General features: G+C 55.4%; 1 protein-coding gene across 4 annotated transcripts; it reads right to left on the bottom strand.

The window, feature by feature from the left end:
* Nucleotides 1-84: 84 nt before the first annotated feature.
* On the bottom strand, nt 85-22,733 carry TCF25 (transcription factor 25). Of its 4 annotated transcripts, none has more exons than XM_032464690.1 (18): nt 22,413-22,733; nt 13,866-14,030; nt 13,016-13,090; nt 11,791-11,909; nt 11,281-11,346; nt 8,846-8,928; nt 7,804-7,934; nt 7,529-7,628; nt 6,811-6,904; nt 5,488-5,580; nt 5,270-5,375; nt 4,120-4,279; nt 3,082-3,169; nt 2,368-2,526; nt 2,199-2,289; nt 1,704-1,783; nt 622-694; nt 85-384 (listed from the first exon to the last, which is right to left on the bottom strand). In XM_032464690.1, exons 1-18 carry the CDS (start codon nt 22,602-22,604, stop codon nt 229-231), a joined length of 2,031 nt encoding a protein of 676 aa, XP_032320581.1. In that variant the 5' UTR covers nt 22,605-22,733; the 3' UTR covers nt 85-228. The 4 variants fall into 4 exon arrangements, 2 of the variants coding, with proteins under 2 accessions (XP_032320581.1, XP_032320582.1); XR_004314099.1 differs by having other exon boundaries at nt 349-384; nt 1,704-1,859; nt 22,413-22,724; XM_032464691.1 differs by lacking the exon at nt 2,368-2,526 and having other exon boundaries at nt 22,413-22,723.
* Between the last annotated feature and the right edge of the window lie 2,373 nt (nt 22,734-25,106).

Genomic DNA, 25,106 nt, shown 5'->3' with positions numbered 1-25,106 from the left:
GACTGCCTGGGGTGACCTCGGGGTACGCTCTCTCAGGATGCCTAGGGCGCTAAGCCCAGCCTGGGAAGGAAGAGCTCACGCCTGGCAGAGACAACCTGTTCACGTTTATAGAAGAGGCAGGCGGACCGTGCGTCAGCACGTCCACTTCAGGGACTTGGCCAATTCTGACCAGGCAGAATCAAGAACATAATTGCACAGCACTGGGGGCGTCTGCCCCACCTCGGGCCCTCAGTCCCACTCCCCGTCGCCCTCAGGGTTGTCCTCGAGCGGCACCTCCAGCTCGTGGAAGTGGAAGTTGGCCATCATGTCCCGCACGGCCAGCATCAGCCTGTTCAGGCCTTGGTTGTGGTTCGGACCAGCCCCGCCGTCCTCTGGCCTCTCCCCCTGCAGCAACAAGATGCTATGAGCTCCCGCCGAGCTCCCCCGGGGCCAGACATGCGTCTCAGGCGCCTGGCCACCCGAGGGGCAGTGAGCCACGTGCACCCAGCAGCGTCTCGCCCAAGCTGGCAGCCAAGGTCTCAGTGGGCCCGGCCCAGCTCCCAAGCACACTGGTCCCCGCGTGCTGGCTCCACCAGGACATGCCAGAGCCCAGGCTGTGGGGACGACACCAGCTCCACGTACCTCCATGGTGTAGTTTGGCAACAAGGACCGAAAGAAGAGGGCGATGGTACTTCCGTGGCTGACAGGGCTGAGTCTGGAAGGGGAGTCGGGAAAGGTCAGAGGGCAAAGCTGAGCAGACTGGTGGGACAGGACGGCAGCCCCACAAGGCAGCCTGTCGGGGAGGGTGGGGGGCTGGGCCCTGGGGTCCCACAGAGGGGCAGGGGCCATGGGGAGACTGCTCTGGTCTTTTGCAAGGAGGCTTGTTGAGCAGAGAATGTGTGTAGGGCCTCCACAGCCAAGCTGCACTTGCTTTTAAAAAGAGCTGTGGTTGCAGAGTTGAGGGCACGGAGAAGGTCCCAGAGCATGCATCACGTGGTGCCCTCCTGGTGAGATGGGGACACAGCCCAGCCCTACTCGATGTCTCAGTGAGCCCACTGCCGGCCAGCACCCACCCAGCCTCAGTGTGACCCTGGCCAGCGTGTCAGCTTAGTTTTCAACCCACTGACACTAGTAATTAATAATTTTCATCTTAACTGATCGGAAACCTTAACCGGGGATGATGTCCCTACGAATGTGAACTCTAACTTTTATAAGGTAATTCAGTGGAGGAAAAAAAAAAAAGGTTCACTCTACAAAAGTACATTGGCCTGAGGCCCGAAAGTGGGAAAATTTGTCTGTGACTCTCCCAGGCAATTAGTCAGCCTGAGAGGCCGGAGGGAAGGAGAAGGGAGCCTCTCTGTGACCCAACTCTGAGGGCAGGCTGCAGGCTCGGGCTCTGCCGTGCCCCCGCCGTCCCCTGCCAGGCCTGGGCACAGGCTGCGTCTTCCCATCCTGGGCTCACCAGCCTTCCCTCCCCAGCAGTCTGGTACTGCAGTTCTGGCTCCACACTCATTTCTAGATTCTATGAGCGCAGAGATTCTCCGTTCCCACTGTGTCCCCAGCACCTACTACAGAACCTGACAGACAGACAGCCTTCTAAGCACATGACCTGCAGAAGCCAGTCTGTGACCCCAGTCACCGTGCTCTCTGAGGGTCTGAGTTACAAGCCCCCTGCCCAGCAAGGGCCTGGAGCCATGTGAGCAAGAAGGAAGAGCAGGAGGTACCTCTCGGGTCTGACGTAGGAGTAGATGGTGTCCAGAGGAGGCAGAGGGTCAAATCCCAGCACCGACTGTGTGGTCACATCCTTCAGAAAGGGGCGCAGAGCAGAGTGAGACCAGCCGATTCGACTCCGGCCAGACCTCTCTGTGGTCTGACAAGGTCTGGCAAAGGAGTGGTCCTTGCTCACACGGCTGCTCACAACACTAGAAGTTCTGGGGGGGGGGGGGAGCATCCCTCCACCAGGACACTCATTCTGCCCATGCAGAACTTCGATGAACCCGGTGGCAGAAGCGTGTGTGGGGCCACAGGACCTCTGCTCAACACGCTGTGACCTCGACCAGAACTCACTTTAGTGCTACCAGTGCGGGGTCTGAGCCCCGTGAGGTCGTGGAACATCGCAGGCACAGCTGTCACTCAAAGTGCCGAGTGTCTGTGAGGGGAGGGACCCCAGCCCCAGGGCAGAGCTCACATGAAGCTCCCACGCTCAGCCCTGCCCTTACCGGAGGCAGGGCGGCAACAGCTTCCTTGATCTCGGAGAGGACCACGTGGCGGTGGATGTTCCTGGGCGCGCACTGGTACAGCACTTTGCGCCTAGGGCCCAGGGAGATGAGGGCAGCGTGTGGACGGAGGCCTTGCCCTTGTCTGCCTGGCACCCGGCCCCCAGCTCACCTGCTCTCACACGCCTCCACAGCAGGGTCCCCAGCATCCACTGCCTGTAGGACCTTGTGGACATTCTCCTCCAGCCAGCTCATGGTGGCGGGCTCCTTCCAGAGGGAGTGTGACCTCCCAAGGTACAGGCTCACCAGCTGGCTCAGGGCAGGGGGCTGGCTGTGGGGCAGGGAGGCCTGTAAGACCCCCGAGGGTTCAGGCCATGCGCCCACTGGCACCTGTGGGGGTGTCCGAGGTGTACCCAGCATCCCAGAGTGAAAGGAGGCGCCCAGAGAGGGCTGCCAACCTGGGGTATGGTGTTCTTACCAAGTGTAAGTGCCTTGACAAAAACAAATAGAAGAACATGTGTGTCTGCCACACAGACACGGAACGACCATCTCAGTTTACTCACAGGGTCTGAGGCGGCCGGTTCCCACATCAGTACTTCTCTTTAACTCTTATGAGAAATTTAAAGAGCTAGTGTGGGCCAACATAGATGCCTGGACCACGCTAACAGCTGTACCGAAATTAAACAGGTCGCCCAGCAGACGCCCACGTGGCCCGGGCCCCAGGCCTCCCGAGTGCTGGACAGTCCTGCCACCCAGGTCCCACACAGACAGAGTCTGCTGGGCCTGCCAGCAGCAGGGGGAGGGTGACAGCCACCCCAGGCCCCAGCTCTGCCCTGCAGGCACCCCCACAGCACCTGTGTGCTGCCGTCCCCGCAGGCCCCTGTACCTTATCTCAGCATCAGGTCCAAAGAAGCGGTGGCCGGCCACGGCGGCGTCGGGCCGCACGCCGCAGTACTCGAGCAGGGGCATGAGCGCTGTGGGGGGTGGGGAGCCCTCGTCAGGCCCCACAAGGCTGGTGCTGAGGGAGGGGCCGTTGGCCCCTCTGCCCCCGTGGCCCTGTCTGCGTCTGAGGGGATCCACCCAGGAGCACCCTAAGCACATGTGCTGGAAGTTCTAGTTACAAAGACCACGCGGCCCACCCACCCACTGCAGTGCTTCCCCGGGGCGGCACTCTGACAGGGGAGGCTCCTGGATGAAGGAGGTTGGCTCTGGGTCGCCGTGCGGGGACCCCTGACCCACCCCAGAACTCTTAACACCCTGTCAAGGCCCTTGTCTCTTAACTTGGGAACTTCGACTGGGGGAAGGTCAGCTCCCCTGAGACCCAGCCAGTGTGTGGAGAGCTGGGCTAAGACATGCAAGCAGATGGGGGGCCAGGTGAGGACATCGTCTGCTGGGAGCCCTGAGCAACATGGACCCAACCCCGGCCAGCCCACAGCAGACTCACTGAGGGGGAGGGAACACAGCCCTTGTGGAGCTGCACGTGGTAGCAGGACCCCAACTTCACCAGAACCTGACGGTGGTGGGGCAGACCCTCTGAGGATGTGCTGGAGTTGCCGACGGGCCCCAGGGGAGGAGCTGCAGGCCTCTTCCCGTCCGCACCCACCCACACCTTCAGGGAGTGCTAGGAAGCTGGAGGTCATCCACAAGGCCCAGGACAGCATCTCTGAGCTCCTCACCCCACTGAGAACTGGGACTTGATAGAAGCTAAGTTTGCTGACTCAGCCCTGCTCATGCCCAGCTCCCTGCCCTCTTCCCAGAAACGTACCTGTTTCAGGGAGTATGTGATTTCCCAACAGTCAGTATCTAAAGACGCCCTAAAACCCCAGACACTGAGACCAAAGCCGCTTCAACTCCTTTTCAGCTTTGCAGCTGTGGCGCATGCCACGGGAACCCTCCGCGCCACGGGGCTGTGGGGTGCACCCACCTCCAGGGAACATGGTCAGCGCCTGCTGGATCAGGAGAGACGCCATCTCCCTTGTGGAGCTCAGCTCCTGCTCTGCGAGGTCTGCCTGCTGACTCAGCAGGAAATACGCCAACGGCACAGAAAAGGCGAAATTTGGGAGCTGGGACAGGTTGCGATGAGCCTACGGGGAGAGGAGAAGTTTGGGACTTCTCGGTGGTGAAGGCAGAGAAGGCAAAGCTACAGGTGCCCGGATGTCCCTGGGCGAGCCATCCCCTCAGAGTGAAGACCCTCGTTCTCACACCTGGGGCTTCTGTGTGTGGAAAAGACAGATACAACGACCGGGCTTATGGGGACTCCGCCGGGCCGGGAGGCGCAGCCACAGTTGTAAGACGAGGGTGGACACCCACTTCCTGGGGGCTCAGCGAGGGACAGCCGGTGGCGGGGCCACCCCTGAGTCTGCACTGCTCCCACCTCCCTCCATACACACCGCGGACGCACACGGCGCGCACCCATCAGGACGCGTCTGTGACCTCACAGGCCCCACGTGGGGGGCGCCGGCACCTGCGCGTCTATGACTGGAGGAACGTGTGTAAACCAGACCCCGCAGGTGGGACTTCTCACCCACCTAGGCCAAATGGTTTAGACAGCCATCTTCCCACTGTGCACAGACACGTGCTGTGAAGAAGTTCATGCACAGAAACAAAGAAAAAGCGGTCATCTCCTTGCCCGCTACCCGCTCATGGGAAGGGGTGCCCTGAGCAGGTCTGAGATGCTGCCGTCCGACAGGAGCGCAAGGTGAGCTCGCGTGTCAGGGTCCACCTTCCAGCAGCCACGTTAAAACAGAGATGGGTGAGATTGACATAAACACATACAGGTAACCCAATGTACCTAAAACGGCACCACTACGGCATGGAACCATCACCAAGGTCATTAACGAGACAGTTCACGTTCTTTCTCGTGTTGGTCTCAGACCCCCAGGTGCGTCCAGAGGTCGGGCGTGATGGCCTGTCCCCACCCCACAGCCTTCTCTGCACACACGTCTGTGCTCACCGTGAGCAAGTGGCAGAGGGAGACAGAGGCAGGAGCACTTGGGACCTGCCCCAGACCCCGCCCGTGGGGTCACAGCCACGCCCGGAGCGCAGACTGGACTGAGGTGCGTGTTCACACCCACCTCCCACTCCTGGAAGAGGCGGATCAGGTACTCGTAGCTCCTTGCCCGTAGTGCCAGGTGGTCGACCAGCAGCAACATGCACAGAGGGTCCTCGTCCGGCTCCAGGCTTCCGGAGGCAGCGCAGCGGGCAGGGCAGAGGGAGACAAGCCCAGAGTGGGCGGTGCGCAAATGCCCCAGCTATGGCCCCAAGGGTGAGCCGGAGCGGTGCGGACACTCACCTCAGGATGAGCTTACAGTACTCCAGCGCCGTGCGTGGGCAGCCCCGCTTCTCCAGGAAGCTCATCTGCTTGTAGAGGGCCAGGTAAAAGCTCCTAGATCCAAGACAGTTCCTCGTGAACGAGGGCGTCGCCCGGCGCCTCGTCCAGCACTGTCCACCCTCTGCCCGCCGGCTCTGCTGGCATTTCCCGTGGGGCCTAAGCAGCGTGAGCGTCCGCCAGGGCTCTTGCGTCTGCAGAGAAGGTGACGCCCTGCTAGTTGTGCGCGGCCACACGAGCGGCCACGTACAGAAACCCAAGCCTATTTGTGAGCTCGAACCTTCATCTTCCTGGGTTTTGTTTTTTTGTTTTTTTTTTTAACTATTTACCGTTTGAGGGAAGACGGTTAAAATCTCCCACTGTATGTAGTCGCCTCCCTAACCCACCCCCAGTTTTCAAAAGCTGCTACCAGGACTGCTGCTGGGCCATAAGGGCTGCGACTCAAAGGTCCTGGCGGCCTGTCATTTTTATCCATAGCTCACTGCCCTGTTAACACCTGGGAATAGCAGTACTTTATAGCACCTCAAAGAAACAAGAATCTAATTGGAGAGAGAAACTCACACAAACAGAAGCAGCAGAGAAAGTTCAGACCCAGCACACAGAGGAGGTCATCTGTGCAGTGGGGTCACCACGCCCCAGGGCCCAGCAGTCTCCAGGGCAGAGAAAACCTCCCATGGTGGATATGGCCAAGGACAGCTGGTGGGAGGCGACAGGGGGATGGGGAGGGCACCCAGGACAGAGAGCACCCCCACCCCTGCAGGGCCCTGAAGACCAGGCAGAGGGCGCCAGGACAGATGGTGAGGGCAGCAGGGAGGAGGGGGCGTTGGGGGGAGAAGCAACTGCAAAGAGAGAGGGTCGCTCGTGCATGCGAGACCACTCACCGCGAGGATGGGACAGGGCTGTGCTGACTTAAGGCCCAAGCACAAACGCCAGCCCGCAAAGCGTTCTAGTGGGTCCTGAGCTGGAGGGCTGAGGACTCCTCAGTCCAAACACACGAGGAAACAAAACTGCACATCCCACCACAGCAACGTGGCTGGTGAGGCTCCCCCGACACAGACAGGTCTGACCCTGGCCAGTCTCATCTGTCCAGCCTTGAGCCCAGCCTCCTGCGTGCAAGCTCCCAGCACAGCAAGATGCTCAGGGACCCTGTGGGACCCCTCACGGACAGTCCCATGCCATCTGTTCCTGCCACGCCCACAATGGCGCTCATGTCACCTGTGACGGCTACAACACACTTGCAAGAGAAAGCGGGGGGCGTCCGTGGAAGCCCCCAGGCGGCCAGCTCACCTGTTCTCAGGTCTGCGGTAATCCAGCCGGCAGGTCCCGCTGGTGAGGCTGAACAGGGGGTGGAAGGCACACTCCATGCTGTACAGCGCTCTCTCTGTGGGCCAGACACCGGGGAGGGCGTCAGCCAGAGCGGCGGCTGCACTGTCCTCTGTGCCCCATGGCAAGGCAGGCTCTGGGAGGGAGGAGGGAAGCCACAAAACCGCAACGTGCAAAGTGAAAGGGCACACATGTGACCCTGACTTCAACTGCAGGGGTGTGACCTGGAACAGCTGGGTTCCAGCCAGAGGAACGCACACACCTCCTCAGGAAACCCACACTCGCCCACAGTGGTGCACTCCCAGGGGCTGAGAGGGGAACAGGCCACAAGACGTGGACCGCCATCACGACACACTGGCCATCCGGGTGACCCCTGAGGACACTGTGGTAAATGGAACAGGCCAAGGAGAAACATGCGTTTCATGGTCCCATTTGCAGGAAAGTCCAGAACAGGCAAAGCCAGAGACAGAAAGACGACTGGCAGCTGCCGGAGCTGAGGGCTCAGGGCTTCTTTCACGTGAGCTGGAAACGACCCAGAACCAGCTGGGGGGAGGCTGGACACTCGCAACAGGTGACTTTCGTCCTATATAAAGTCTACCCCCGTAAAGCTGTTGCTTAAACAACGTTCTGCAGACCCACCGTGCTCCCAGCACCTAACCTGCGGCTGCCGACTAGGTCTTACCCACGAGGTCCCGAGCCATCTCCTGGTCCTCCTGGAAGCGGCAGGCGTCGCTGAGCTGCAGGAGCGAGTCCACGTGGTAGGGGCTCGTCTGCAGCAGCACCTACGAGGCAGGAGGGCAGCTGACAGGGCCGAGGCAGGCCCCAGGCTCTTAAACCTGGGGATGCTCACCACCTGCCCCTCATGGTCTGGAGTGAGAGCTGGGGACCTTGTGCCCTGACCGCCACACCAGAGGCGGTGGCCCCTGGGAGCACGCTGGGGTCAGTGGGCACACGCACCACGATGTTGTTCGGCTCCATGGACTCGACGGCAGCGAGGAACTTGTGCTGCGTCTGCTGGTACTCCTCGCTGTGCTCGAAGGCAAAGGAGGAGCGGCCTTTCTTGGACTCCAGCAGCCGCATCGACAGACCTGGAGGAGTGCCCGAGTCAGGTCCCCAGGATGTCCAGGGCTCACTGTCCACAGCTCAGGCCACACCAGTGACCCCCCCACCACCACCTGTCTGCTCTTTTCTTGTAAAGAAGTTTCTTCCCCCTGGAGCATGGATGGAACAGCAACCCAGGACAACAGGGACGGGGCACAGCTCCCCTCCCACCACCGGTCAGGCCCAAACACTGTCTACTTAGAGCCGGAGTCCAGGCGTGGGAGACAGTGCAGGGCCGCAGCCAGGCCTCTGAGCCAACAGGGACTGTAACCCTACAGCCAGACACTCTGTCTCTCTGCACCCCATGCTGACTCTGGGTGGATGGGGTCTGGCTTCTTTTAATGAACCTGACAACCTCCTCTCCCTCCAAGGCCTTCTTGACACTGCTCAGGGTCCCAGGACGCCCCTGCCCACGCTCCCTCGATGGCCTCACCCTGGCCAGCCCTGCAGGACCCCGGGGCAATGAACCCCTCTCTGTCTGTGCTCAGGGGCTGCTGCTGGGGTGTGGGGACAAGACGTCCTCACTGAGCACACGGGGGTCTCGCACAAGCACACAGACACAGGGGTCCCATGACCCTTCATGTCACATGGCCAAGCACCCCAAAAGGGGCTGCTCCACACCCAAACCTTCCACACTGGGGTGCTTCCCCGTAAGTTACATGCGCTCACTGGTCTGCAACACAACATATAGTACCACAGCTGAGATGTGACCCTGACTGCTTCCTGTGGCTCAGTGTCCACACACAGAGGAAGAAGGTAGAGAAAAGCTGATTAAACACGGCTCGGAAAACACACAAATGGTGGTGGGTCTGTGTCCAGACACCGGCCTCCCCCCTCCAGCCTCTGCATATAGAGGAGTGGCCTGGCCCGCCAGGCATGGACCCCACAGTGCCCTTACCTGGCTTGGTGTACCGGGGCCAGGCACTCTTTGGGGTGGTCAGCCACGTACACTTGGGGTACACGCGCTGTCTCTGCCGCGGCCTACGGAGAACAGACATGTCACGGCTGTACCCAGGCCACCGGCCTCCGTAGGGAGGGTTGGGCGGGAGCAGGGCTTTCTTAGGCAGGACGAGGGCAGAATGCAGACAGCATTAGCAGTGGGACCTAACACCCCTGGACAAGGCTGGAGACCGTGATCTCAGCAACCAAACCACCTCAGGAAGAGAAAAGAAAACAGGAAACACACAGTCCAGCCAAATGGCAGGAAAGGTCAAAAAGAAACAAAAGTTGGAAACCTGACAGAAGACAAGGGTGGGAAGAAGCTGGTAGCAGCGACTCATCGAGGCAAGAGCGGAGCCCGAAGGCTGCTCCACCTGCTCCCGAGAGACTGCCCCCAGCACAAGGGGCTGTGCAAAGGGAAAGCGGTACCAATGAAGATGGGGGCGTCAGGACCCCAACACAGCCCACTCCTGGAAGAAAGCCCACCAGACAGAAGCACATGTGTGGGCAGCAGGGCCAGCCTGCGTTCCATGCCCAGCCCAGTGCTGCGAGCCCTCTGGCCCGGGGTCTCTGCTGCAGGTCCGGACCCTCCCCAGCTGTGGTCGCACCTGCTTCAGGAGTCCTCTGCTCTATGGCTGATGCTGTATTTCTTAGGCTGAGTAATATATATTACTCTGTATACTTTCCTGATTGTCTGAACTATTTCATTAAAAAAATAATAAAAAAGAAAGAATCTGGACTGTGTTAGGAATGGGGTAACAAAAGCATGTTTCTACCAAAAAGAAAGTCAAAACCTACACGACAAGAGAACTGCTCAAGAAGAGCGTGGGCAAACCCTGAAGGAGACGGAGATGTGGAATGACTCTGGGTAACCAGTCAGGTGTAAAAGGGAGAATTAACTGGATGCGCAGGAGCCGCCTCGTCCACAGAGCCCAGGGGCGGCCCACTAGCAAGGAGCTGACTGACATCAGCAGCAGTGGAAACGCACTGAGGGTGAGCCAGGGAGGCAGGGAAGGTCCGGAAGGGAGAGCCCGCAAGAGCAGCACAGGTCTGGGGAGCCATGGCAACCACCGGAGACACAAGAAATAAGCTGAGACTCTGTCTCTGAGGAGTGCGGTGAGGGAGTGAGCAGGGGGCCATGCTTCCTAAGGAGGCCCTCTGGCAGGACTCAAGTTTTCAAAAAGTAAATGTAATAAATACGTATAACACTATAAAAATAACGTATGTAATTACTATTCACTAATTTCTAGTAAAAACTGTGATGTGCATAGAAACCAGACCAGGCAAAGACACGTGTATGCGGACGGATGGACAGAGCAGGGTGGGCAGAGGAGAGGAGGCTCCACTCGGGGCTCCCCTGGGGAGACGAGGAGGACTTCAAAGTTAAAATGTTTTCACTGATGTTCCAAATAGAAGGCAAAGTCAGAGACCCCTCTGTCCAAATATGAAAGCAAATTATAAAAGCAAACACAGTGAGAAAAAGAAAAGTATAAACAAATAACACAAAAACCCCTCAACCTTACTCATAATCAAACAAACAAAAGTCGAAACACGAAGGCTGCTTTTGGCTTCATACAATGACAGACTTTAAAGCCTCCTCCACCTCCAGGTCGCAGGTCGTGGGCACAAGGGGCACCACCCTCAGAGGGCAGTGGTGACATGGCTAACTCTGCCCAGGGACGCCATGCAGGGGTCTCCTCACCAAGTGCAGTGGTGCTGACCGACACCGGACCCCGGGGCATGCCCCAGCAACGCACAGGACTCAGCTGTGTGTGCGTGTGCACGTGTGTGTACATGTGTGCACATGCATGTGCACAAGCATGAGGCCAAGAGGGGTGGCAAACCACTGTGAATGGCTATCGTTGGAGGGTGCCAGGAGACAACCCTGAACTGCTTGAATAAGTGTTCTTTTTCATACGCAGCGCTGAGTTCTATAATCAGAAAAAAACATGTATTTGAAAAGATACAGCTTCCGCCAAGTAAAAGCTCTAGTTGGGCTGGACCCTGTGAGGGAGTGGCCAGGGCAGGACAGCCACCCTCCAGTAGGGCGCCTGGGACCCCTGCGCTCTGGGCCTCTACACCGCACCACTGGCCACCAACACCCACTAACAGAGACCAAACTATCTCAGAATGACGCGACCGTTGCTCTTGACTGAGAAGCAAAAATCGCCCTGGCTGAGACTGCAGGGTCAGGAGCTCAGTTCCAGAGTCCGTGGAAAACCAGGCCCTGGGCAGGGCGCAGGCGGAGTTAGGGGCGGAGGGTGACAGCCACAGGCAGGGCCGCACAGCTTCTCCCTCGCTCCCATTCAGATCCCAAGGGTTCATCTTTTCACTGTGGCTCTAAACACCCTCCCCTCCCTCTCCTTAGCAGGGGACATGGCATGCAGGTCTTACCTCTGCTCCCCCAGGACTGCTCGAGCACCAAAATACCTTTTCAGTTCTGTGTCTGGATTCAAGTGCCTAGAGAAATGCAAATTTTACAGAGAAAAGTGAACTTGAGTGCTTTCACAATGACCCAGGAATTTCAGACAGTCACCGAGAAACCCAGCAGGGAGGACAGCTGTTCTGGCGTGAAAGGCAGGGTGCAGGCCCATGCGCTCTACGGCCTCACGGCTGTGGCTGAGACCAGCCACCGCCTGTCAGGCCAGTTCAGAGCAGTGCAGGCCTGGGGACTAGACTGAGGGTCTTCCCTGACTTAGGAAGGAAGGTGGCCAGCAGCCTGCAGGGTTTCATTAAGCATCTGCCAGAACAAGGGAGGCGTACTTGGCCAGAACAACATCTTACTTTATAAGAAAGAACGTTCCCAGATACACAGAACCAGAGAACAGTCCTCGGAAATATGGGAACGTCCCTCCTGTTCCCACTCCCCAAATGTCTGGGGGGGGGGGAGGGCAGAGGCCCTACCTGTGCTCCACGTACAGCACGTGTCTCTTTGTGCTCAGGGGAGGCGGGCCCGGGTGGCTCGAGCCGCTGCCATCCTCAATCCTCTCCAAGATGCGGTCGATGTCCTCCAGGCCGTTTTCCTGAGAGCCCCCAAACGACACATTCGTCACCACACCGACTTCACCTTACGTGCAGCAACCAACAGCAAAATGGTTTAGTTTTGTAAGGAACAAGTGTTACACTGCTTTTCCTTCCTGAAAGACAGTGCAGTCCAAAACCACGGGCTGCACAGACATTTGGGAAAGAGCTGTGTACTAAGAGGAAGCTCAGAACAGTCAGAGCCACAGGTCGGGAACGGACCCCGCGTCAAGATGTCTGTCAGAAAATGGAAAAGCACAGAGTGGTGTTCTGGCCCTCAAGGAAAGAAGTGAACAAATTTCAGAGGTCCCACGACCTCTGAATGAGTCAAATAAAACATCAAGTAAAAATAAATGGTTCTCCAAACCACCTTAAGAAACAGCCAGAGTTTTACAGGTTTCAAAATATTGGTAACCTCCTTGGTTAAGTTTATTTCCAGGTATTTTGTCTTTTTTTGATGCAATAGAAATATTTATGCCAGTTACAAAACTCTGGTTTATGAAGTGAAAAAAAAAAGTGAACAAAAAGACACAAATGTCAAAATATCCTTCTTTCTTATGGGTGAGTTGCATTCCATCACATACATATACTGCATCTTCTGTATCCACTCATCTACTGATGTGCACTTAGGATGCTGCCGTATCTTGGTCCTTATAAAGAATGCTGCTATTAATAGTGGGGTGTATGCATCTTTTTGATTTAATTCTTATTTTGTTGGCTTTATTCCTTTGATAACTGTGTAAGTTTAAAAAGCTAAAGCTCTAAACAATCTTAGAAACAATGAACAGTACACATATTTTTAATATGTTTAAAAAAATATGTACAGTATATTGTGTATATGTATTTACATGCAATACACTGTATATGTGCAAATTGTAACAATTCCACCTAATGGGGGGGGTAGTATAGCTCAATCAGTAGAGTGTATGCTTAGCATGCAAGAGGTCCTGGGTTCGATCCTCAGTACCTCCATTAAGTAAACAAACAAATAAATAAACCTAATTACTTTCCCCCTCAAAAAAAAAAAAGGAAAATAACAATTCTACCTAACAAAACTGAAAACTGAAAAGCAACCAGTCAGAAAAGCAGAGGAGTGACAGGCACACACCGAGGCCTCTCCTGCAGCGGTTTTCTTGTTTTTCTGTTTCCTTTTCTTCTTGCGGAGCTTCCCGGCTGCGTTAGACTGACAAAGGAAGAGATGTCAATCGGTGGAAAGAGACTATTACACCTTACAGCCCAAGAACCGGAGCTGCCACCCTGCCGTCCCCAGTGTCCCACCGACTCACCTGCGTCTCTGCCTCCCACCAGCCGCCCCCACCCTGCTCGGGCCTCCCGACGACTGTCTGTGTGCCTGGCCCTGCTCTCATCCTCGCTGTGTCTTCACTCTCCCCACCCCACAGGCCCTCCGCCTCAAGACCTCTCGTGGGGCCACCTGACACCCCGCTCCGCCATGGTGTGCAGGTCCTCAGGGAAGCCCCACCACCCTGAGCTGCACCGCTCAGCCCGTGTCTGTGCCACCCGTTGGGCAGAGGTCCCCAGAGGGCCACCAGCAGGCTTGCAGTGGATACATGTTGATGAAGGGCAAAAGGCCCTGCAGAGACCCTCCCTGCCATGCTGGCCGGCACCACACCCAACCCTCAGCTGGCCTGGATGTCTCTTCAAGGTGTGTCCACCCAACACCCCGTCCAACCAACCAAGCCGCAGACACAGTCACAGAGAAAACTGCACCTGGGCAGGAGCAGACCCTTCACAACGCAGAGGCAAGCCTTGTGCAGGTAAGACTAGTCGCGGGGACCCTGGGTACGGCCCCCGCCAGCCACTGCTAGTATAGATTTCATGCAAACCCAATCAGGGGTCCCAAGGAAACGCTCGGGCAGCTGGGCAATTAACAACATGGAACCCAGAAAACAACAGCAGAGTGTGCGAGGCGGCACCTCCTGGTCCCCACAGGGTCACACCTGCTCCGGGGGCCCCTCCTTGTCCGCCGCTTCGCCGTCTCTCTTGGTCTCTGTGCTTCCACTCTGGGATCTCCTCTTGTTCCCTGAAGCCCCCGCCTCTGTGAGCAGACAATCCGGCCGCTCCCCGTTCACCACTGGGCCCTCCTCCAGGTCCTCAATGTTTATCTGGAAGCAGAGATGGGGGTCGGCAAGGGCGTTAGGAGCGCGTCCCAGTCACAGATTAAAAGGTGACACTGAGACGCCTGTAGGGAGAAGATCGGAGCTGGTGGGTAGGCATGTTCAAGGTCACTAACTCGTAGAGGAAGCCATGGTGCCACCTCCAAACAGCTCTGGATAAGGGTCATTCAGTGGACAAGCTCCGGAGAACACTGGGGTGCCATGTGGCCACGGGTCATCTTCAGAGCCGACAGGATGAAGAATCCCCCATGCATTACAACTTCCCTCCCACTGAGCACCACCCAGGAGTGAAGACTTGTCAGCATATATGTTCAGTTAATGCCTTACTGGACTCCAGCTGCCTGTCTACGCTGGCAGACAGGACTGGAGCCTAAGGAAGGCATGCAGGGCCGACCTCGCCACAGACTTTATCCTGATAAAACAAAAAGCAACACGCAGTTAACAGTAACAGTGACTCCTGAGTCTGTGGGGCCTTACAGAGCCACAGAGAGAGGCGAACCACACATGCGAGCACACGAACCCCAGGGACACCATGAACGCTGGGTCCTAGAGACACATATACAGAAGCTCTGGAGGGGTGGGGCAGGAGAAGCGGAGTTGGTGTGGGTGGGGGACAGATACTGGAGAAGCTCTGGCTCCCAGCGCGTAAAGGAATCAGCACATAAAAGCAGCAATAGACAGCAGCAGCCACCAGGCCTCATGAACCCGATCTGAGGAGCCCAATTTGGCTCACTGAGGTCCAAAAACAAAAATATTGAACAACATACTCAACTCAGAACACCTGAAAAATTTCTAAAGCTCAAAAAATAAAAATAAAATCCAGACCCCCCAGAACCCTGAGATAACTTAAAAAGTAAGACTGGGATGCATCCTCAGTGACTGTCACTGACCAGTCCCATCAGGCCCAGGGCTCCGGCTGGAATGTCTCCAGGCAGGGAGAGCACAGGTGTGCTTTCACCTTCCTCACCCGCAGAGTCCCATGAGTCAAGGGTAAAACTCGGGGGTGTATTATGCTTGTCTGTGTAGCAGATTCACTTTTTTTTTTAAATAAAAAGAGCACTTGATTTGAAGACACTGGAATTCTACCAAACTGAGGCCTATCCAACAGCACCAATGCCCGGGCAAGGACTTTGCTCTCGAGGCAGCCCCGGCAAAGCCAGGGGCCCAGGTGCAGTCTGGCTGTGCAGATCTTGGAGCAAAGGAAGGAAACTGGGGTGAGGCCCCTGAGGACATTTCCTCTGACCAGTGGGGTCACAGAGGAACCCCATCCACACTCCCGCCAGCACGTGACCACACAGCACTGGCAACGTCTCTCAGGGAAGCTGGAACTGGTTCACTTTTATTAAGCCAGGCTCACTTTCTTTAAAAAAATTCTTATTTTTGAGCCCCTTTTGGAAACTTCAGGTGTTTTGAGAAATTCAAACTTATTACAAGCTCTATGCCAAGCTCAACTTCAACAGGAAGGAAACCTCTGACCCTGCACATGTGGAACACTGTGTGACCTGCCCCATTCGGTCTCTTCGGTGGAAAGAGCACAGTTCACTGACCCCACAAGGCTTCTGCCCCGTACTGAGATCAACCCTATCTGCTATCCCAAAGTGTCACTCTCATCAGTTTTGAGGTCTCCGAACGGTGGCCAATTTCAAGGCTTCCCTGCCCACTACACATGTGCTCTCCAGGGTTCCACAGGACTGGGTGTGATGACACTTCAAAGAGTACTGGGAAGGGGTTTTATCTTTGTTGAGCTGGAACTGAACCTGATTTAAAAAAAAAAAAGCTGGGGTAAAATTTACATCTCTTGAGATGGGTGCACAGCACAAGGTGTGCCACAGGTATGCAGTCCACGGTCTTAGCAAGACAGGAACCCCCCTACCCCAGAGATACACGCCTCTGACCCTCACTAATGTCTCCAGCGGCGTAGGCAAATACTAGGTTTTTTCACCAGTGATGACTCTGGCTTGTCCCAGAACATCACATCACAACCAGAGTGTCTTCTTCTGCGTCTAGCTGAGTCACAGTGCCGCGTTTCTGAGGTCCGTCCTGCAGACGTCTGCACTGTCAGCAGTCCCATGTCACTGCCGAGCAGCATCTCTTCCCATGGACGCACGTGAGTGTAGCCACGGAAGCCATTCGCTTCCTGTTTGGGACAATCTTGAACCAGCAGCTGAGAGCATCTGTGAAGTTGAGTCCTGAGGGTAATGACCCAGCAGGGGTTATGGAGTCATGAGCTGTCGGACTTGGGCTCAGCTGCTGGGCCAGCTTCTAGGTGCTGGTCCAAGTGGACACCCTCCCAGAGAGGGGCTGCCGGCTCCAGGGCCGCCTGCTGGTCTGTGTTCCTGACCTTGGCCTGTCTGGTGAGGGTACAGCAGCAGCGTGTCATCTTTAATTTACATCTACCTGTTGACTAACCCCGTGGGGCCCCCCACTCCTTTGGGAAGCTCCTGTTCAGTCCTGACCATCGGGCTGACTCACACCCTCTGGTGAAAGGCCTCTGTCATGTGTGTCTTGTGACGTCCCCCGTCTGTGGCATGCCTGCTCATCCTCCTAACTACATCTTCGATGAGCAGAAGTTTTAAATTTCGGTGAAGTCCACCGTATCAATCCTTTTGCATACTTAGTTATGCTTCCTGGACCCAGCCTAAGCAATCAAAGATACCCTCGTATGATTTCCTGTAAAAGCATGATGGTTTTAGTAGGGGGAGCTATGGTCCACCTGGAACACATTACTGTGTGTGCGGGGGTGCAGTAGATGGTTAAGTTCGTTTCTCCCCGCAGAGACGGCAGTTAATCTAACAAGGCTTCTTACAGAGATGTTACCTTCCCCACTGAACTGCTCTGGAAAAAAACAGCTGACTGTAAATGTGACTCCATTTCTGAATTCCTGGTGCTGCTGTGTCCATGGATTTACCTGTATTTATGCGAACAGATCACCATGTCTTTGTTCCACATTTTCAGTGGCTACCCCGGACTTCGCGGTGGGCATCCCTCCCGTGGGCTATGGCTAATGCACAGGACACGAGGCTCTGGGAGCAGCCGGGCTCTGGCTCCCTCCTCAGCACGACTCCTGCCACAGTTGCCCTTTCACATTAGAAATCCAACAATCCACTTTCATTTTTGCTTTAAACAGCCAATTATCTGTCAAAGAACTTTTAAAACTAGACAACACTGTGTATTTGCCCCAAGATTTACTGTTTCCAGCACTCCTCATTCCTCGCCAGGCACCTCCATTTCCATCTGGGATTATTTCCCTCCAAATCCAGTTCCCTTCAACATTTTAGTGCACACCTTTTGGCAATGACTCTTCTCAGCTTTTGTGTTTACGAAAATATCTTTATTTAACATTCATTTTCCACTTTCTTTTTTCTTGGTGGGGGAATATTAGGTTTTTTTTTTTAACTTGTTAATGGAGGTACTGGGGGTTGAACCCAGGACCCTCTACCCAAGCTGCACACTCCCCCACACCCCACATTCATTTCTGAAAAACAGCTCACTGGATATAGACTGTCAGGTCAGATTTTCTGGAAAAAAACAGCTGACTGTAAATGGGCAGCACTTTAAAGACACTGCCCACTGTCTGCTGTGATCTCAGGTAAGTCGGCGACCGTTTCCCTGCAGACAATGCATCTTTTATTTCCAGCTACTTTTATGACTTTTCTTCACCACTGGTTTTCAGCAATTATGATTTAACTTGTTGCTAAATCAGATCCTGCTTGGAGTCTGTTGAACTTCTTGGACCTGTGGCATGTTCATTTCAAATTTGGGATTTTTTCTACTACTGTTTCATTAATTTTTTTTTAACCCAATTTCCCTCCTCTCTCCTTCTGCTCCTCTGATCAGACACATTAGACTACCTGATGTTGTCCTACTAAGTGCCAAGGCTCCAGTTTTTCCAGTGTTTCCCCCCTTTCCGGATAGTCTGGGTAGCTTCTTGCCCAAACTTCAAGATCACCGATTTATCCTGTCAAGTACCTCATCTGCTCCTCGGACCATCAGGTGAGTTATTCACTTCAGATCCTACATTCTTCACTTCTGGAATCTGCTCTTTTACAGTTTCCATTTCTCTGGTGAGAGTCCATACACTTTCCCTCACCGTGTTCATGACTTTAAATCCTAGACTACATTTATGCGTTGTCTTGGGTTTGTGTGTGACTTTCCCATCTGTCATTTCCGGGTTTGTTTCTACTGACTGCTCCTCCTGGTCGAGTTGTGTCTTCCTGCCGCTTCGCACATCTGCTGGCTTCAGAGCGTTCTGGCCGCGTGGTGCCGCACTGCCAGGTGACTGCATTCTGTCCTTTTCCTTAGGAGAACGCTAGTTTGTCCAGGCCGGGGGTTAGCACACTTGCAGGTCGGGGCGACGCTTCCTACCCTCACTCTGAAGCCCCTGCAGGACAGACGCAGAGCACCCCCTCCTGCGCTGCCGATGGCCCTTCTGGAGCCTCTGCTGATCGCCAGGCCGCTCCGTCCTGGCTGCTCAGAGCTGAATGTCTTCCCACGCTCTGAGCTCAGGTGGCGGTGACTCTCGACTGCTGTCCCTCCCCAGGGCATGTTCTCTGCTCGGCTGCTGAGCCCGAGACCCCAAGCAGGTTTCTGGAACCCCCTTCCTCTGCCCCAGTGACTCCACCCACCTCAGAAGACTCCAAATCTAACCCGTGCCCTCAGCTCAGTGCTACCACCACGATCTCCTGGGACAGACTCCCAGTCCCAGTGTCTCTGAGCAGAAAGCCGGGCCAGTCGGCTCGGGGACCTCAGACCTGCAATGCTTGTTGTCCAGCATCTGAAAACAGTTCGTACACTCTGCTACTTTCACAGTTGCTCAGGGCAAGAGCGCTACTCACTGCCAGCTCTCTGCTACGACTAGAAGCGGAAGTCTTCCCTCTGCTTTTACTCATCCACCGCTCAGTTCATTTACAGATTGTTTTTGGCTGTATAAAACTAAGCCTTTCATTTTAGGGCCCCTAGTAGTGCTGCTGGGGGGGAAAAGTTACTTGTCTCACTGACACTTTGCATTACTGAGGAAGTACTTCCACCGTCTGCAGTCAGGAATGACAAAGCCTCATATTTGTCTGTAGGCAGACAGTGGCATTCATGGTACCACCTTTGCTAAAGATTATCTCACAGCCCGGAGGACAAAAGAAATGATATGACATGACTTTAACCTGAAGGATCTAAAGAAAGGATCAAAATCCACTGAATATCAAAGATAAAGCTGGCACACACGCTGGCAAGTCACAGATCACTGAACAATTTCAAGTTCTTACTCCAACCAAAAACAGCAACCTGATCGATGACTCTTATTTTGAAAGAAGTCTGTTTTTATTTAGTTGCACAGTTTAGATTTTTTCCAATTATTTTCAGAGAATGGCCACTATATTGTACATGGAAACAGAGATACACACGTGTAATTCTTTGTAAAAGAATGATCTTCCTCAGGGGGAAAACTTGTCAATGCTACAGAATAAATCCTGATAGGCTTTCAAAATTTATGTGGTTTTCATCAGATTGTCAAAGTGGTCCTTGACACCACAATACTGGTAAGTTCTACTTTGTAGCACCATTCTTAACAGCTGCACAGTGTGATATGCTGCAAAACTCAGACTCTACCCTTAAAACAGGTGCATTTATTATATATAAATTGTGTTTCAACAAACCTGACTTTCAAAACCCCACTGAATGAAGTAGGGAAGATGATTTCTAATCTGAGGCCAAGGATACTTACTCAAGAGCCAGAAACGAGGAGTCACAGCCACAAAGTAACAGAAGGGTGTCCTCCCAAGAGAGCAGCACAGCGCTTAGGAACACCTCTAATAAGTCACTCAGGGTCACACATTTCCAATTAAGTTCTATTGCACCCCTCTTGGTTTTCAGCATCATTTAGTATCTGTGTTTGTTGAGTGCTGCGAGCCTGGTATGGGCTACGGCACACATCAGTTCACTTACTCTTCGTGACGACCCCACGGAGTGAATAAGATCATCCCCAAGAAACGGGAACTGAGGCTGATGCTGGGCTCCTTGTCCACATTCTCACACTAAGAAGAGGTGGAGCTGGAATTCAAACCTTGGTCCTTCAGACTCCAACACCTGTGTGCAGACACTCACACTCTGGCCAGGGACAGTCACTGCTGGCCTCGGAGGAAACGCTGACTCATGCAGGGGTGCAGACACTGCTCTGGGCGTTGAGGACACACTAGGGAATAGCGAAGTCTCTGTTCTCACAAAGCTTCTCCTCCAGCAGTGGGAGGCCAGCAGCACCAGATAAAAAGAACACACAGGTCATCTGTACGGTACATTCTGTGATAACTGTCAGGGAAAAAGGAGAAAGACCAGAAGAAAGGGGACAGGAGTCGGGGTGACTATAACTTTAAGTCAGTGGGAAGGGCAGGTAAGACACAGAGATAACCTGTGAGCAAAAGCCGAGGGAGGAGGGGACGCATGAACACAAAGTGTTCTGGGCAGAGTGAAGGCACAGGGAGGTCATTGTGGCTGGAGCAGAGCAAACAAGATCAGAAAGAGATTAGAGGGCAAGTCTGGGCCCTGGGTTGTGAGGAAAGGAGGGCTGAGGGCAGTTGGGCATCACAGGGTCACCGTGGCTGCCATGCTCAGACACTGCGGAGGAACTGGTCGAGAAGCAGGATGACCCAGGTCAGAGGCGACGGTCACCCTACAGGTGCCTGGAGCAACCCTGGCATCCAGGACTTGACAGCGGTCTGCATGGGGCATGAGAGAAAGACAATCAGGTGCTCTCCAGGCTGCAAGAGGAGAGTGGAGATGCCCCCAGACAGGGAAGGGGAAAAGGCAGAAAGGGCAGTGAAAGTCTGCACACTGAGTCTGAGGTGTCTGTGGGACATGTAAGAGGAGACAGATGTAGAGATGACATGTGAGCCAAGAGATCAGGATGGAGATCTGTGCCGGCAATATCAGCGTCCCACCAGAGAGCAGAAGACAGACAGCAAAGCACTGAGCAGCGACGCCCCTGGTCCCTGGTCCTTGACCTCTCTCACAGGGAGGCCACACAAGCATCTTTTGTCTCCATTCATACACATGAGCACCTATATTTTTTTTTTCCTTTTTCATTTATCCTAAACACCCTGACACTGCCCATGTATGTCCTGGCTTCTTCAGCAGGAATTTTACCTTTGCCTCAGAGACAAATACCACAGCACGGTTAAGAGCACAACTCTAAGTCAGAAAGCCTGGACTTACACTGCAGGTGTCACTTACTACCTCACTGACACAATGGGGACAACCTGACCTCCTTCCCAGATGGTGAGACACATGACATGGCAGAACTGCCTGGAACTGGCATACGTCCTCCAAATAAGCTACTGCTGTTTAAACCTGGAGAATTTTGGGAAAAGGCGAAGGAACACCTGGTGTGAGGCTCACGAGAACAGCTGATGAGAGCACAAACCGACTTCAGCCTGTTAACAACTGGGATGTTCTGAGTGAAATCAGAAGAACGACTGGCGGGTGTGAGCAGGCGTGATGGGAGCCCTGGGAAGGACTGGCCACGTGTGGGTAACTGCAGCCATGAGCACAGGAGGTTACTAGGAGTACTCTTTCTATTTTTGTATGTGTTTGAAATTTTCCATAATAAAAAAGCTAAGAAACAAATAACAATAAGCAGGGGAAAGGGAACGGTCAGAAGAGGTGGTCGGATTATCTGGAGGATGTGAAGAACCGACTCCACCAGAAACTCCAACGCGAAGCTGTCTCACACCTTAGAGGTACGTCAATAATCTCTAAACGGAACTTCCAGACTGGGGGCCCACACGCCCCACTGTCTCAGGATGGGCCCCTTAACTTGCCAACTTTATGCAAAGTTGGGAGCAGCTGCAAGGCCCAGAGAGCGTACAAAAGGCAGCTAGTCTCTCCAGGATCTTCAGGCCTACTGCTCCTCCCTCACCCACTCGCCACAGCTGCGGAGTGCCTGGTGTGCGCCGGCACAGGGCGCTGGGGATCCAAGGTGAGCAGAAGAGACAGGTTAGGTACCGCACAGGGAGGTCTGAGGCCGAGGCCAGCGCCTAGGAGACCCGGGGGCATTATTCCCCAAGGCACATCTGCTGCGGGAGGAAGCAGCGAAGACCAAGACACCGACTCCGGGGTTGTGAGAACGTCTGGGCGACCTCGCGATGGCCCGGCGCGGGATACCTGAGCCTGAGACCGAGGCTGGAGCCCCGCCCTCCCAGACTCACTCGCCCCGCCCCTAACGCTGCGGCCCCGCCCCACAGGCATCAGGCCACCGCCCACTCCCTTCGCCCCGCCCTCCCCACTGCAGCTCAGGCCCCATCGCCCCGCCCCCGTGACGTCACGGACCCGCCTCGCACACCGCCCCCACCCGCCGCCCCCACCCCAGGGAGCTCCGCTCCTCACCAGCTCGAACCGGTTGTTGATCCGGACGCCCTCCTTCCCTGCGCCCCGGGGGCGCCGGCCACCTGGTCCCCGCTTTGGGCCTTCTTCTTCCGCATCATCGTCATCATGGAGGACAAACTGCAGGGCGCCGGGCCCGAGGGGCTCCTGGCCGCGCTGTTCCCCCCGCAGCCTCCGGAGGGCCCGGCGCGACATAGGACCCAACAGCCGCTGACGTGTGGAGACGGACAGAAGGAAAAGCAGAAAAGAGAGCGACCGGCGCGCCTGCGCACTCACGGCGCGGTGGCGTGAGGCTGGCGTATCGCGTCTGCGTGCTGCGGCTCTCCGGAACTTCCTCTCCGTCATCGGCGGCATCAAAGAAGGTGCGGGCACTTCCGGGCGAGTTCTCGCGCGACTTGGGCTGGTGTCTCCAGGTCCTGGAGAGGCGCGCCCGGGACTGACGTAGGGGCGGCGACCGGGACCTGGGCGCTCAGGCTGCTAGCCTGCTACGCTGAGTGCGGGCTGGTCCAGGTGGCAGGGCGCAAGCGACAGCCGGGAGGCCGGGAGGTCCCCAGTCCCCGCAGACCGCCTCCACGGCTGCAGGCGAGACAGTTCCCTCCTTATTAAAAGTAAGCACATTCAGACCGAGGAGCTTCCTGCGCTGCGGATTCCTGGACACCCCCTCCCTGGGAGAGACTGACACCGAACCTCAGGATTGTCCGGGGAGTTTGCCCGAGTGATTCTTATGTCCATCTAGGTGTGGGAATCCGCGGTCTCAGGTGGAGGTTCACCACCCTTACCGTGGGTCATAACCTCCTGGGGGAACTTTTACACTGAGGATCAAGGTCCCACCCCTAGAAATTCCGACGTGGGATCTGGCATTGATAGTTCTAAAAGATCTTCAGGGGATTAGAATGTGCAGGCAGATTCGAGAAGCCCTGCCCTGCAGAGGTCCCGATGCCAGGGCAAGGTGGTGTGCGGGCAAGGCGTTCTCCCACCTTGACCGAGGAGAGGGCCGCGTGGGATGCCATGGCTCTCACTGTGGCTGCAGGCCAGGCCCTGTTCTGCGCTCTGACCTCGTCCTGGAAGGGAGGTATCCCCCTTTTCACAGGTAAGGAAACTGGGACTCAGAATAAGGAACTGGCCCAGGTAGAACCTAGACTTGCATTCGTATCTGTGGTTCCAGAGATCAAATGAGGAAGGTTGCTGGCAAAGATCGAGAAGTGGGGAACACGTGGCTGGTCTGTCAGCCAGTATTCCTAAGATCTTGAAATACTTCAACTAGCTGGCGGGTAGCTGCTGCCTCAGGCCACCACCACCCCCACATCTCCCACAACACAGGCAAGACCTCCAGGGCACCGCTGAAAGCTCTCATCCTTCAGGGCCAGGCTAGTCATTACATAGATTGTTTCACCCCTGGTCCAAGGTGTGACCAGCTTTGCTGCCTCGCCTGTGGATGGAAATGTGGGACGCTCACCTGGAGCTGTGTCCTGCTTTGTCTCCATGAGATGGCGGCCCTGGGACTGAGAGGTGCAGCACCAGAGACAAGCTGAGTGGCAATGTCCCTGGAGAGGCACCTTTGAACACAAGTCTCTCCCTATACATCCAAAGGTCTCATCCTTGGCAAGAAGTTTGGTTGTAAAAGTTTTAGAGTAAGTGATCTCTTTATCGAGATCTAAATTAGGTGAGGCAGAGTTAGGCTGGGTTCAGAGGGCTGACACTAGAGCTTTTGGCACCTGGGGTCAGCCAAGGTGAGCCTGTGACAGGCAGGTACAGCAGGGGCCATGGGAGTGTCAGATCCTCCCTCCTGACCTCACCTTTGAGCTGTGTGGGTGCTCCCGGCTTAGCCCAGCTGTGCAAGGATGGGTTTTTATTCTCTGTTTTCAAATACACTTTCATTTCCGAGTGTTCCTATGAGGATTAGAACCTGGGTCACCTCCTTTTGGGAGCAGGGCCTGCACATATCACCTGGCCTGTTTCCTTGCCTATAGGATTACTTGCTTTCTTGTTGCTGGCTGTGTGACCAGGCAATTCTTCACCCTCTCTGTGCCAGTCTTCTCATTTTAAAATGGGAATAATACTCCCTGCCAATGAAATGCGCAGAACAAGTGCTGGGAACTGGCTGGTCTAAGTTTGTGTAGTCGAGTGTCTTACCTGAAGGCTCGTCTGTTATAAGTTCTGTCCCTTGGGGCCTCCTTGGGCCCATAACTGTGTGCCAGGCATTAGGGCCTGGCACCCAGCAGGCCTGGTGGGAGATGCTGGGCAGGCTGTGCTTCTTTGGCCAAATCCCCTCACCTCTCTGAGCCTCCTCTAAGATGGTGGTAGCAGAGCCCCACCCAGGCAAAGCCCCTGGGCGCTCCCCATCCATTCTCCCCAACCCTGCCAGCCCTGACAGAATCATCTGCCTGGAGAACAGGAGAAGCGGTAAGGGGGATGAGGCCAGAGGGCCTCCCCACCCAGGCAGGCAGCTGACGGGCAGCAGGCTGAACCACTTTACAAACGTAGCCCTGCTGGCCATAGGACCAAGATGGCCAGGTCTCAGAGTGGGCACCGTGGGTGGGACTGGGCCTCACACCATGAGGGCACCGGCGGGCTGGTGGCCCTCGGAGCCCAACATCCACCCTTTGAGAAGATGCCCACCACCACAGCTGGGTAGTTCTCAGTTCACAGCCCAGACAGGAGACTATGAGACCACCTTTATTAGGTCACGAGTGGCCG

The sequence above is a fragment of the Camelus ferus genome, chromosome 21, assembly GCF_009834535.1.
Source record: "Camelus ferus isolate YT-003-E chromosome 21, BCGSAC_Cfer_1.0, whole genome shotgun sequence".
NCBI classification, from domain to species: domain Eukaryota; kingdom Metazoa; phylum Chordata; class Mammalia; order Artiodactyla; family Camelidae; genus Camelus; species Camelus ferus.
The sequence above is the reverse complement of the archived record's forward strand: the minus strand, read 5'-3'. Positions and strand labels throughout refer to the sequence as shown.

What these genes read in the sequence shown, in the direction of transcription:
- TCF25 (XM_032464690.1), bottom strand. Translation starts at nt 22,604, where the DNA reads ATGTCGCGCCGGGCCCTCCGGAGGCTGCGGGGGGAACAGCGCGGCCAG. An exon ending in AGGAGGGGCCCCCGGAGCAG is followed by an intron (nt 13,091 to 13,865) that starts GTGTGACCCTGT and finishes TTCCTTTGTCAG; the next exon opens with TCTAACGCAGCCGGGAAGCT. An exon ending in GTGGAGGCGTGTGAGAGCAG is followed by an intron (nt 2,290 to 2,367) that starts GTGAGCTGGGGG and finishes CCTGGGCCCTAG; the next exon opens with GCGCAAAGTGCTGTACCAGT.